Here is a 13,941-nt window from a genome sequence, read left to right on the forward strand (position 1 = left end):
ACAATTTTTTTATAGTCACAGAAAGCATAGTTCGAATGGAGGGATGTGAAATTTATGCAGCTAGTAGTTAGTTAGCTAGTTCTCTCTTTTATTTTGCTAATACCGATGGATATCTGAAACTTTCTAATCGAACTAGTTGATTATTTAATATAAGTGGCATTATTGGATTGATTTGATCATAATTGTTAGTATTATGTGGATATTGTTCATCTTAGATCTAACATATTCTCTTGAGCTCTGCCTAGAGAGTACGGCCATGTCACGCGGTCGGACCCGGGTGCCGGAATCAGGGCGTGACAAAAACTCTAGACTTAATCCTCAAGCAGGAGGAGACAGCACTCAAGAATCAATTGGTTCAGGTATAACGATTGAAACAACAGGTATTTTCACATTACTGCCAGCTCTAGAAAGACAGAATATAATCTGCAGCATCATGCACGGAGGCAAAATAACTACAGATTCAGACTGCATCAAAGAAGCATTTTTCAGCTATTATACCGAGCTCCTTGTTTCTTCTGAAAACATGCCCATGTCAGTGGATTGGAAAGAACTATTTCCAGATCATAACTATGACCTTTTGGACCTAGTATGCTGTTTTCGGTTTGCCGATCGAAGGGCAAAGCGCCAGGACTTTATGGATTCCTGGCTTCATTCTACCAGATTTTTTGGGATTCAATCAAAACAGACCTGTACGCAAGTTCTTCATTGACATAAATTCTAACGAAACCGACATCTCTAGACACAACTTCTCTTTCATCTCCCTCGCTCCGAGGCAGCAAGAATGCACATCCATTAGAGACCACCGAGCAATAAGTCTTGTAAATGGAATTCTGAAAATTTTATGCAAAGTGTTTAGCATCAGGTTGGCTGAGCATCTAGATTCACTGACATCCGAAGGGCAATCCACATTCGTGGAGGGGAAACAGATATCACACAGCTTCATAAGTGCAATGGAGATTTTATCCTACTGCAACAGAACTAAAACCAAGGGACTTATGCTCAAAATTGACTTCAAAAAAAGCATTTGACAATATTAAATGGAGTTTCTCAATAAAGATACTCAGGGCACGAGGCTTTGGGAAACGTTGGTGCAACTGGATCTCAAACATTCTTCAAACAAGCTTGCTTTAATGATCAATGGCGAACCCACAAACTGGCTTCTAGTAAGGAAGGGTCTCAAACAAGGGGACCCTTCCATCCCTCATGCTCTTCATTCCTGTGATCGACATCCTAGAAAGAATGCTGAAATTGGCTTCACACAGTAAACGAATCGTTGGTATCGGAGCAATGGAGAAAACAGGTGCTATCAACTGTATCCAATATGCAGATGATAACAGTTATCATGTGCAGAGCTGAAAGGAAATGCGTTAGCAAACTCAAATTTATCCTCTACTCAATGGAACTCCTCATAGGTCTTAAAATCAATTTCGAAAAAAAGAATCCTTCCACTTACCATCGCCACTTACTATTGGCCTGGGTTGATTGCAATCGCCACTTACTATTCGACCAACAGGAGTCCTTCCACTTGGTTCAACTGCATAGCAGAAGATGTGGGTCGCTCTCAGTTCTCCACAATTTGTAAGGCTCAACCGTAGCCTGTGCTTTGTCTTAACCAGGGATTTCTGTACCGTACAATAAGCCCAGAACTAGCATCTCATCAATCAGAATAAGCACATCCTTATGATGGGTCCGGAGTTTGCTATTAGCTCGCCCAACCAAATGAAATCACTCAGTAAAATAGGTTCCTAGGCTCAAGAATAACTATATATGAAGTTCGTAGACATAATTCAGGATTATCAGAGAGCACAATATACCAGTAATTGTCTAAACATGTCAGTTTAACATAATCCATATAATTTGGGAATGCAAATCTGAATAATGTTAGTGTTCCAGACAAGGTACGCGGAACCGACCGAACCGACGTACCGGTGAAGACCGGTACCGGTCCGGTTCTAAAAAAAAAAAAGGGCGGACACGCGCGCGTCGCGTTATGCTGCAGGGTAGCATTTAATGCCACTATGTCGCATTAAAAGCGCCTACACGGGGCAGCGCGTGGGCTCGCTACCCCGCACGGTGAGCCTGCGTGGTTCCCTGCGCGTGGACTACGATTCCCACCGCGTGGAATGCGTGCGGGCACGAGTCGGGGACGCGTTTCCCCACTCGCGCCTGCGTCCCCGCGCGTGGGCGTGCGCTCCCCGCGGCCTCTCTCTCTCTTTTTCTTCCTCCTCTTCTTCCTGAGCTCCTCTTTTCTTCCCTCTCTCCTCCTCTCTTCTCCTCTCTTTTCCCCTTCTCCTACAAGCAAAGGAGCTCTTGTTCCCCGCAAGGTGCTCGGGAGGAAGAAAGAGGCCCGGTAGCGCGAGAGGTCTTCTTCCCCTCTCTCCTCCTCTCTTCTCCTCTCTTCCCCCCTTCTTCCCCGCGAGTACCGGTGGGAACCAGTGCGGTTTGCACCGGTACCAGGCTTGTACTAGTGCGAGCAGTACCGATTCGCACCGGTACGGGCAAGGAACTGTTTGGTTTTGACCTCTTTGGGGTCGGAACCAAATTCCACCGTTTTACCGTACCGGTGGAGGCTGGTACCGGTACAGTACAGGTTCCGACCAGTTCAGCAGATCATGATTCCAGAAAATATCTCTACTCCCTTTTTAGATAAGTAATTCGAACTATAGCACAAAAACACCTACCTACAGTTTACATTATCTGGGAGCCTGCTACCTGGGCCCGGGTTGAGGGAGGCAAATAAACTCCGCAAGGACAGAGTAGAAAAGTAGAATACTCTGGAGTGGTAATGAATTTATGGATTGGAGTATATTGCATAATATAGCAATTTATGCATTTAAGTTGCAGCATCTAACAACTCCATTTGACTATGAGTGAGTATCGATGGATGCAATATTTGAGACAAATATAGCCAGAGGAGCTTTCTTCTCATTGCATTCAAATAAGGCAATGGCAACTTCTATCAGGTGTCATTCCTGCTTATTTCCAGAGGTAGAAACCTCAGTGCTGCAGATTGGACATACCTGCACCAAATCAAAAAGATGTGATGGGTCAGTTTCATCTGAACCCTGAGAAAAAAATAAAAACAATAATCAGAATATAAGATTGATCTGAAATAGTTAGTGTTATAGAAAATACAGCATCGTATCAGATAAAAACTGGTGCAATTTCTAATGGACTTTCCTGCCCAATTCCAATCATCTTAACATGTCTCCGATTGCACAAAGTTTTGAAGATGTATCCTGCAAACATCTTCTCATGATCTAAATTTAGGCATAAGTGGAAACCCTGCTCATCTGGTACTAGTAATTCAGGTTCATGATATCCTGCCCATCTGCTACTAGTAATTCAGGTTCATGATACGTTTGAACTGAAAAGGAAAGCTCAAATTTTAATTCATAAAACAAAGTCCTTCAATTCTCCCTGGGTCAAATAAAAGTTAAAGACCAGGTAAGGATTACAATTAATCGACTGCTGACTGAAGGGGCAATAACTAAGAGGGAATGCTGCAGAGAAGCAAACAGGAGAGGTTAATGCCAAAATAGTGGCTGTGAGATAATTGACACCATTTTGGGTAATATTTTCAGGTGAGAAGGTGGAAAATAAAGCACTGGGCAGAGCAAGGTCACATGGGGTACACTTGTTTCCAATGAAAACATTTAGAAATATATTTTCCGATAGAACAAAATTTAATAACAGACAAACTAAGTTGCCAATCAAAATTTGATAACAGACAAATCCAAGGTCCGCCATACCGAATCCGGTAGGCGCACCAGTTGCCTACCGGACCGGTACGGTTTCGGTTCGTAAGAAAATCGGGCGGTACGAACCGAGAAGTCTTTCCCGCCGGAGCCGGGAAAGAAGAAGAGAACGAGAGAGAGCGCGGGGGAGAGAGGGAGGGAGACCACCTGTGGCCGCCATCGGAGAGCCGCGGAGGGGCGACGGAGGCCGGTGGGGGGCGGGGAAACCGCGGGGGCGCGGCGGAGGATGAGGCCGCGGCCAAGAAACAGGGGACACGGCAGCGGCCTCCGCCGCGCCCCGGCGGGTTCCCCCGCCCCCGCCGGGCTCCGCCGCCTCCCACTGGCCTCCGACGCCCCTCCGCGGCTCTCCGATGGCGGCCACAGGTGGTCTCCCTCCCTCCCTTCCCCGTGCTCTCTCTTTTTCTCTTCGTCTTCTTCGTCTCCGGCATGGAACCGGCCTGTACCGGTTTTCACGGCTCTGGCGTACCGGTAGCTGGCCGGACCGGTTCGTACCGGCCGATACGGGCCGGTTCGGCATACCATGGACAAACAAAATATCGCCGTCTCGGTATCGGACCCCATACCAGTGCCACACTAGCGTAGTGTCCGTATGGTATGGTACGAAATTTTTTTGACGTACCAAGTGTCGGTATGCCATCCGTATCAGATACCAATACGCCATCCATACCGGGTATTGGTAACGAACCGGTACGGTACAATACGCCTTGTATCGCTCAGTTCGGGCCGGGATAGCATACTTGAGACAAAGTAAGTTGTCCATCTGCTAGGTGGTTTCATTACACAAAATAGTAGTGGGAGAATATTTGGGTCAGGTGCCAAGAAGCAACATCTCTCAAGGAGAGAAAAGAGAAAAAAACAGAACAAAAAAAAGATGTACTCAAGAAGCAAGTGCATGAGCAAGTTTCCAACAAGAATTCAATATTAATGCAACAGCCTGTGTAGAACTTTTCATCCTTAGTTGCTAGAATCAGGAGCAAGAATGGAAGTGGATGTTCAAAAAAGTAAAAACACTTCAAGGTGGCTCTTAGGAAGTGGGTACAAATTCAAGTTTCCAGGGGGTTTCTGATGCATGTACGTTTCCCTAGACGGTAGTTTCCATCTACTAAGGTCAATTGTACTGCTTGTCAGAAATGATGTAGTTCAAGTCATATAACAAAAAGAAAAAGGGAAAAGAAGGTTACATCATGGTACTAAAACTTCTAGATGCATTAAGACAATATTGTTTAGCACTTGAAATAGTTAAAAGTTGTTGCCATGACAACAAAAATCCACGAAGAAGTTGCAAATGTGTTGATACACATATAGTCTATGTAAATAGCATACAATTTCCGGGTTCTAAGGACTGCTGTGCCATGCTTAAATATCCCAAAGGGTTGGCATCTGGAAATCTTAAAAATTCAAATTCCCAAGCAGCATTGCAAGAGAGCTAAAGCTACAGATAAGTGCTAGTCTAGATCAAAGACAATAATTGTGAAGAGTTTGAAATCCAAAAAGCAATGAGCAAAGAATATGGTTAGGGGATTAGCAAGTGGTCAAACTATGTTAGCGTTCTAAAAAAATAATAAAAAAAAAACTTACAAATGCCACTTCAAAGGCTTGGGAACCGGTTCATGCGGATGGCCTCCAAGGCCTGATGGTTCACAAATTCAGTGTGTCAAGAAAAAAAGAGGACTTCCAAGAATCTAGGGACTGGGAAAGGAGACAGGAACATTCATAAGGAAACAAGATCAAAGGAAGAGTCCACCAATTAGGATTTCTTGAATGGTAATGCAGAGACTCTACACCAATTTACAGTGAACTAAATTTGATGAGGTATTGATGGAATCCCCTAATAACTGATCAAACCTGAATCTTTAACATGGTTCCAATTGTATTCCGAATGGTTTGCCAACCAATAACAAATATATTGCAAAGATGATCCAGCTAAAACAACCAACAAAGACAGAAATGAAAAACTTGAGAATGTCGCATCCATTAGTGAAAACCAAGGAAAAGCAGATATCTTACAAGTAACCATCGAATTTTCATCATAACCTAGTAGAATGACTAAGACATGCAATATCCACCGAGAATAAGTATATAAACAACCATGACTCTTCACATCTTATCCAGTCAAACAAACATTTATGCGACATTATAACCAATTAGATCAGAAACAACTGGACCCAGTCATTTTTTCCATAAGGACAAGGTTAGGTAGCAAGAATTTTGTTTCCCGAGTTGTTTAGACATTGTTACATTACTAGCACTGAATAAATATCAAATGGTCAAGGCATATCATATATATGGTAACCTAGTAAATCATATTATTCCGAACAAAAAAATGTTGATAAATGTTTGAATTTTAATAAAAAAGAATTAAGAAGCACACTAAGTGCTAATAAAATAACTCCAAAGAACAATACTTATCCATGTAAATCTTTTCCAAAGGTAGATGATTATAGTGACTGTTAGGCCTAAAGGTGGAAACTAAATATCCTATGAAAATCTTAATTCAAAAATGAATATTAGAAAAAAATAGTCACTTTCAACCAACAAATGGAATGAATTTTGGCAAAATGTAAAATTATAAGGGGTGGTATCAAGACCTGGCAAAACTAAGCAAATGAGAAGTATAACAACAATATTAATCAGTCTTTAACAACAGCTGTGCCAACATATGTTCCATCCCATGTTAACTAGTTTGTCATTAAAAGAAAAACTAAAATGTACAGTGATCTTAATCAAACAAATGAAAATATAGAAAATCATGAAAATATGGAAGTACAATTATAACTGTCTTGTATTAACAATATCATACCTTGTTTATTTGAAGCCACTTGTATATACACTCAGAATGATATGCATGCTTGCATGAGAGCACAACTATGGATTCACCATCCTCATACTCCAGTCGGCAAATAACACACCTAAAAAATATAAATAATCATCAAATTTACAACATATTATCAACCCTCATGATAAAGGATGCTAGAAGTCTGTAAGAGCCTGCGCATACTGATCAGTGTTGCCATCTTGCACGCTTCCTGCCTTGTAGTTGACTGAAGGCAGAGAGGCAATTGTGACAGCAGATAGGCCTCTGCTCTCAGTTCCAACGACCTCACCCAATGCAACTAGTTCCTGATATAACAAAAACATTATAAAAGACCAATTCATATGCAAGATTCGAAGTTTAAATGTGAAACATCATGTAATGAAATTTATCTTACCTCATAAGAGTATTCATCTGGATCAACCTCTTCCCAAGCATCCTGAGATAGATAGAAGATAAAGGGTAAGGGCTGAAAATTTACATCTGAAGTCTTGGCTACCCAAATCACAAGGTATTAATACAGTTTGTATTGATTACACTATAAACTCTCTGAAACTCATAAGTAATTGCCTGCAAAAGGAATCTTAAGTAGCTAGTTTCAAATCCTGTTATTACATACAGGTGACAGGGCCCCCTGTTATTATTTACATTTATGTTCTTATAGATAACAATCAGAAAATCTCAGAAATGTAGTTTCAGTCATCAAGTAACGTATTATAGTTAAAAACGTTGCGGAATTCATAATTCATTGTTTTGCAGAAGAGGATATTGTTTCTTATAGATAGCATTTGAAGCAAGGGGTAGTACAATCTTGTGCACCAAGTAAGGCGTCCTGAAAGGACATAGTGACAGCATTAAAGACAATTGTGGCTGTCCAGAATAAACATTTTTTTATATAAATATTAAATCACCCAAGCCAAGATCAAAATTAGACATATAAAGCAATGTAATGTCGCAATAGCTTGTTTCTTCAAGTAATGTAAGTTTTATTCAGTAGGTAAGAATTCCTTATGCTTAACATGGTGATAACCACATCTTTCACTTCATGTGAACAGCATTGGATATTCTCTTGAGTTTAAATTTGACTAGGCTGTATGCTAGTTGGGGAATAAGACATTTGGATTATGCAAGAACAACTATACTTAACAATACTTGTGATTCTAATGAAAAGGATAAGATTTTATACATGGTTTCCCTAACTTCTCCTTATGGTTCAACCAAAATGAGAATTCACTCAGATTTCTGTAGATTCAAGTTCAAGATCTGAAATATACCTTATTCTCCATATGCTAATAGCAATCACAAACAATCTTATACCCTTAGAATTAACGTAACCAATCCAAAACTTAAAATGAAGTTTTGTGCTAAATAATTTGTTTAAACATTAGCATTTGATTTTCCATTTACAGCAGAAGAAATGTAGTTGATGTTCTTATCAATTTGATCAAGCAAGATGAAATAGTTGGACTTTTGTAAAATCATGTTATGGCACAATCATATAATCAGAGTAGGTTTGAAACAATAATGGCTCACAAATAAGTGGGTTAAAAGTGAGTCTCATTATTGGTTGTAAATGTCTCTGATATTCTAAGAACTTAAATAACAGATACATCCAGAAAATGAAAGAAAATAACAGATATTAGTTTAATCATTCTGTTCATTCCATAATTTCCATTTATCACCTTTCACTACCACACAAGGGGAATGAATTTCAATCTAAATCAATATTCATTTGATTCCCTTATTTCAGAATCCTTCATCACACCCCATGTTGTGTGAAACTTTAAACATTACTATTTAAAACTAATCTGTTTCAAGTGTAGAATAGTCCACATTCCCCAACTTTCTTAGCCAGAAAACATTGCAAATTAACTTTTTAAAAGTGTAGAAACATATGCAACCTAGTACTCTCGGACATCCAGCATAATGCACTTGCAGCTAAGAACCTCTAAAAGATATTCTCAATTTGTCATGATAAAGACCTGAAATGAGACAACTATTTGATGTGAATGCTTCAATCTCAGATGATGCAAAAGTTACAAAATCTGATCTTACATCTGCGGCAAAAACACTGCAACGATGGAATTACTATAAATTTGTAAGCATCATTGTCAACAAAATAAAATCACAGGTAACATCCTTCTAACCCCTCTCACCGGAAACCTAATTTGTTAATAAATCCTAAAATTTACTTAAATTTCTCTTGCAATCCCAAAGCTCAACCTAATTCTACAATACAAATCATTTGGCTGCATTGCCCCATCAAGAAGAGAAAAGGAAAAACTTACTTCAGCCCTTAGGTAGTCAAGTTTTTCTTGGTCCTTTCACTGATCAAGTTTCTCCTGCAGTGGCTCTCTTCTCCCACACGTTTGATTTCTTAGCAAATCACTCACTCTTATTATCTTACATTACACTAAGGGCACGTTTGGTTCACAACCAGAATTGAAATCGGAACGGATGGAAACAAAAGTCGGAATGGTTATATTCTCCGATGCATTTGGTTCGTGACCAGAATTAGAATCAGAATCGGAATCGGAATAGGATTTGAATAGTATAGGAGAGTAGGGATTGGATTTGAGAGATTGTGGCATTCCCATTCCTCCTAGAATCGGAATGGAAATGGGATTCCCTCCAACCAAATGGTTGGAATGGGAGTCACTCATTCTAATTCCCATTTCAGAGTCCAACTCCCTTCAACCAAACATGCCTTAAATTAAGATAACAGCCCCAAACCTTTACACTCACTAGCAAAGAGCTCTCTACAATGCTCAAAAATTACAAATGCCCTGGAATTCAAGAACCCCCACGTAGTTATGTAGATCCTATCTACTGAACTTTCACCAAATATCTTTCAGTTTATATTCCCTAGTTTTAGATCTTTAAAATAATCTCATTTATAAAATCAATGCTGCCATCGTATACATATCTCCCTTCTATTTTTAAATCCGCCCCTGCATAACTAAGACAGCTTTATCCATTTTATACTTATTTGATTTGGAGTAGGGTTTCAGGTAGAACATTCATAACCTTTCCTTCAATATCTCACTTAGTTATGTCATAACGTAAGCATAGTTAGCTCACATGTATACCCCCATTCAACCTAGTATTCATGTGAGCTTCATATAAAAGTTACTTAGATCAAAACTTAAAAGGTACTTCGCTGACTTTTGTTACCTAACACCTTTCATTTTATGACATAACTCTAGTGATACCCTTTAGTTCTACATAAGCAAAGGTAGTCTAAAACCCTGACATAATAAGGTGTTTCTTCCTGTTTAACCTTAGAAGCTAAGCAAACTGAGGTTCCAGTAGAGGATGTGAATCTAATGTTACCTATAAGATATAACAAAACATGCAACATACAATCCAAAATACTTCAATGCAACATAAAGTTAATGACTTGTAATGCTTCTCTCTTTGGTTTTTCACACTACTCATGGATGATTATAGGCAAACACCAGTTTTCTAAATTCTAATAGATAAATACATCTCCAGGTACCTGATAAATTACTTCAAACATGCAAAAAACAAGATGACCAACAGAGATCGTCCATCCATGACTAATGAAAATGCTAAGCTTTGTAATAAAATAGATCGAAATGATTCAAGAGCCGTTTCTCATTATGAACTGATAAAAAACCTAAATTTCGTACTTCTAACAACTTTGTAGTTCTTGGTGGATCAGTGAATACAGCGGTCTTCAGTAACTGAAGCAATCACAAACAAAAATTTACCGATCTCTCACCTGAGAGTGATTGCCATGGTCCCCGTGATTCTCCACACCCCCTAAAAATAACAAATTTCAGATCAATTCAAGATCCAACACTATAATAGATGACAGTAAGAAAGAAAATATGAAAGATTTTCTCACAGTCGTTCAATCCGGCAAGGGCCATCAACCGGACGGCCACCTCTCGCTCCTCAGCGTCCTGCAATGCCCTCGCGAAGGCCTCATCACTCTCAAATTCGGCAGAATCGATAGACCGGTCGTTGGCATCGAATGCGTCCTCGCCGTAATCGCTCCCCTCGGCGCTCCCCGCCTCCTGGATACGGTGGTCTGGATCGTCGCCGTCATCGTTCCCGTCGCTCGCACCGTCGGAGCTCTCGTAATCGCTGCCCTCTCCGCCGTTCATCCGCAGCATCATGTACGCCCGCTCCTGGACGAAGAATTCCCCAAACCCAAGAACCTCAGAAAACCTAGCGCGAATCCCTAAAGCAAAGATCCAACGATAGGGGGAGGGAGAGGGTCAAGGGGGCTCACTTGTTCTTGAAGCGCACGGGCGAGGGCGAGGTCGGCGTCGACCTGGCTGAGGCCGGTGAAGGGCGTCCGGGCGGGCGGCCGCGGGGGCGGTGGCGCCAACCCTGCAGCGGGCTCGGCCTCGGCATCCGCCGGTGTTGGGGTTTTCGGGCTATGGTTTTCGTCGGCAATCTTGTCTCCGGTGCCGCTCTCCTTCGCGTTCTCCATCGGCGAGCGAACGCGAGAGAGAGAAAAAGGGGGGGATATGGAAAAGATATGCGATTTAAACCCAACTTTAAATGGAAAACTGGAAGTGCAATACTACGAGGCTTTGTGGCAATTTTATCCCGGACTTCTGAATTCGAGTTCTAATTCTAATTAAGCCGTTGCGGAGAAGAATAGGAGTGGGAGGTTTAACGTTATTAAGAAGTGGAGCAGTTTAAGAAAGGAGTTTGAGGGGAATACTGGATTCGTGTGGGGCCTGTCGTAGGTGGAGGGGTTGGTGCATCACGAAGGTGAAGTATCCTGCGCACGCACAAAAGTAGATCGGTCTGGTTTTATTTTAAGGTGAAAACCAAAAAAATCAAAGCAAACGGACTCCTCTACCATCCATCCCATGACTTAATATATATATATATATATATTCATTTTTTCTCGTCACCAGGCTTCTCTTATTTCTCCATTCATCCACGGAGCCATCCTACCCCTCTCTAAGTCTTTTTCTCCTCCACCAAAATTAAGAACCTCTTTCTCTCCAATGGCTATGGACTATATTTACCGGTACAAAAAAATAGTATACACTTGGCATATTTCTAATATATGCTTTAAGCTTCTTTTTTTTAATAAATCGGATAAATTAAACCAAATAAGTATAAATATATATATATATATATGAAAATCGGCAAACAAAATATTTAACAACAATTCAGGAAGATTTGTCGTAATATCCTATTATGTTGATCTTATGATTGGCCATGTAAGATGCTATTCAATCGGCAACAATATTAGTTTTTTTGAATATATGAGAAATCTCAAAAGAGATTAATGTATGCAACAAATGCTAGCAATTCTGAAGAATAGAATGAAGACTAGATTTAGCAAGTGGTGAATTTGAAAGCTATCTAATAACTGTTAAAGAATCTTAATTCAAGAAAGCATTGGTCGCTCTCAATGTTGGAACAATAAAATTCAATCTTCCCCATGCCACACACAATTCCGCTATTGGAATAGTTGTATCATAGATCTTAACTCCATCACAGTCACTAAAACATCACTAGCACCTCTAATGAGAAATACTGCTCCACCAAAAGTACTTCTCTCCTACACACTGCTATCAAAGTTGACATTAAGAAAATAAGGGGTGGTAGCTTTCAAGTAACATAAAATATCTTTTACGATGCAGAAATTGTCTGAGAAGAGACACAAATTGCCCCTACTATCAACGAACCTTTTGAAGTAGTATTCTAGAGGAAATTCATGAGCTTGTGTGGAAGCTTTTAGCAAAATTAATGAAGCACTTTGTCCAAAATCTTAAAAAATACGTTCATTTCTTGCTAGCTATATATAATAAGCAATATAACAAATTAAAACTGCTTTAGAGTGTCTCATATTAAAAGAAGATCGTTCTTGAATTAAGTTGAAGAAATTCGTCCAAAGTTAAAGAAGAGAATGTTGATAAGTTCTGAACTGGAGCCAGTCTTCATACCTAAAAAGACTCTACCTTTAAGATGCAGCAGCGACCCAATATATACCTTCAGGCAAATTGATACACATCCAAATAAATTAATACATAGTTTTCAAAAAGTCATGTTTACCAATACATAATATATGTCTAGGTGATACACACTCGATGAATTTTTAATATATACTCTAGCTTCTTTGACCATACTCAACAATAACACAATACATACCTTCAAGCAAATTGATATATATCTAGCCAAATCGATGTAAAGTTTCTAAAACATCATATTAACAAGTACACAATACATGTTTTCATGATACATACTCAATGGGTTTCTAATACGTACTACCTTGATATATACCCAATAGTGACTTAATAGATATATTTAAGAAACTTGATGTATATCCAGGCAAATTGATATACACTTTTCAAAATATCATGCTCACTATACACAATATATACAGACTCAACAAATTTTTAATGCATATTTTAAACTTCTTTGATACATATCCAACAACGATACAATACATACTTCCAAGCAAATCGATACATAGTTTTTAGAATATAGTATTTGCTAGTACACGGTTTATGGCCACATGATACACGCATGGGACATATGCCTTCATGAGAAAGAAGATTTGAAGGAGAAAAGGACTTGAGGAGGAGAAGGCTGCACGGATAAATGGAGAGAAAAAGACGACTTTATAAGAAAAAAGAAGGGATAAAGGCGGACGACCTAATGGATGATGCTTCATGTATTTTTTTTAATTTTTTAAGTCAAGGGATGAACGGACTCCGTCAGTAGGAGAAGTTCTATCCCACTTTGACTCTTTAGTTTCCACTTTAAGATAAATACAATAAGATTTGTGGCAAAACATGAAGATTGCTCCATACGATCTCTATTGGTGTGTGCACCAGAAGATGTTTGTTCGTACATGATGTACATAATCGAGATAATATGGATGGCTGTGATGCAATGGGTGGTTTGCACATGGAACAAATTTAAGCATATTTGGACCATGTATCTCAGGCTCTAGTTGATGTTTCAAGATTTTTGCAGGCTCGGATGTTCTAGTTTGAGATTGTTACTTTTGGCAGAGCTGTGTATATGCAGTGTATGTCATGTGTTGCATATGCTATATGTGATAGTAATGCAAAATGCCATTGAACTTTTTTTTTTACTAGAAAAATTTTAGATGCGGATAGAAGTGTTTGTTCATTGCAAGCTTGGGATAGAATGAACTAGAAAATCTAGAGTCCGCGTATTTTTAAAAACAAAATGATAGAGAAAGAGAGAGTGAGATATATATACACACACAAATGTATAATCGGCCATGCTTCTTTTTAAAAGTAGCAAGGTCACTCTAATTGCCAAACATAGTTTTTCTCCCAACCAGATCCTAACATGCTGATGAATGAATTAGTATATATTTAAAGTTTGACATATTAAAAA

At 39.5% G+C, this 13,941-nt stretch overlaps 1 protein-coding gene across 1 annotated transcript; it reads right to left on the reverse strand.

Moving 5' to 3' along the window:
* Window positions 1-2,757: 2,757 nt before the first annotated feature.
* LOC103711113 (E3 ubiquitin ligase BIG BROTHER-related-like) lies at window positions 2,758-11,179 on the reverse strand. The gene is made up of 7 exons (XM_008797119.4): window positions 10,832-11,179; window positions 10,442-10,727; window positions 10,316-10,356; window positions 6,968-7,009; window positions 6,757-6,878; window positions 6,559-6,667; window positions 2,758-3,020 (listed from the first exon to the last, which is right to left on the reverse strand). The coding sequence occupies exons 1-7, from the start codon at window positions 11,033-11,035 to the stop codon at window positions 2,967-2,969; spliced, it is 858 nt and encodes a 285-aa protein (XP_008795341.2). The 5' UTR covers window positions 11,036-11,179; the 3' UTR covers window positions 2,758-2,966.
* Between the last annotated feature and the right edge of the window lie 2,762 nt (window positions 11,180-13,941).

This window comes from Phoenix dactylifera, unplaced genomic scaffold, assembly GCF_009389715.1.
Source record: "Phoenix dactylifera cultivar Barhee BC4 unplaced genomic scaffold, palm_55x_up_171113_PBpolish2nd_filt_p 000465F, whole genome shotgun sequence".
In the NCBI taxonomy this organism is placed as follows: domain Eukaryota; kingdom Viridiplantae; phylum Streptophyta; class Magnoliopsida; order Arecales; family Arecaceae; genus Phoenix; species Phoenix dactylifera.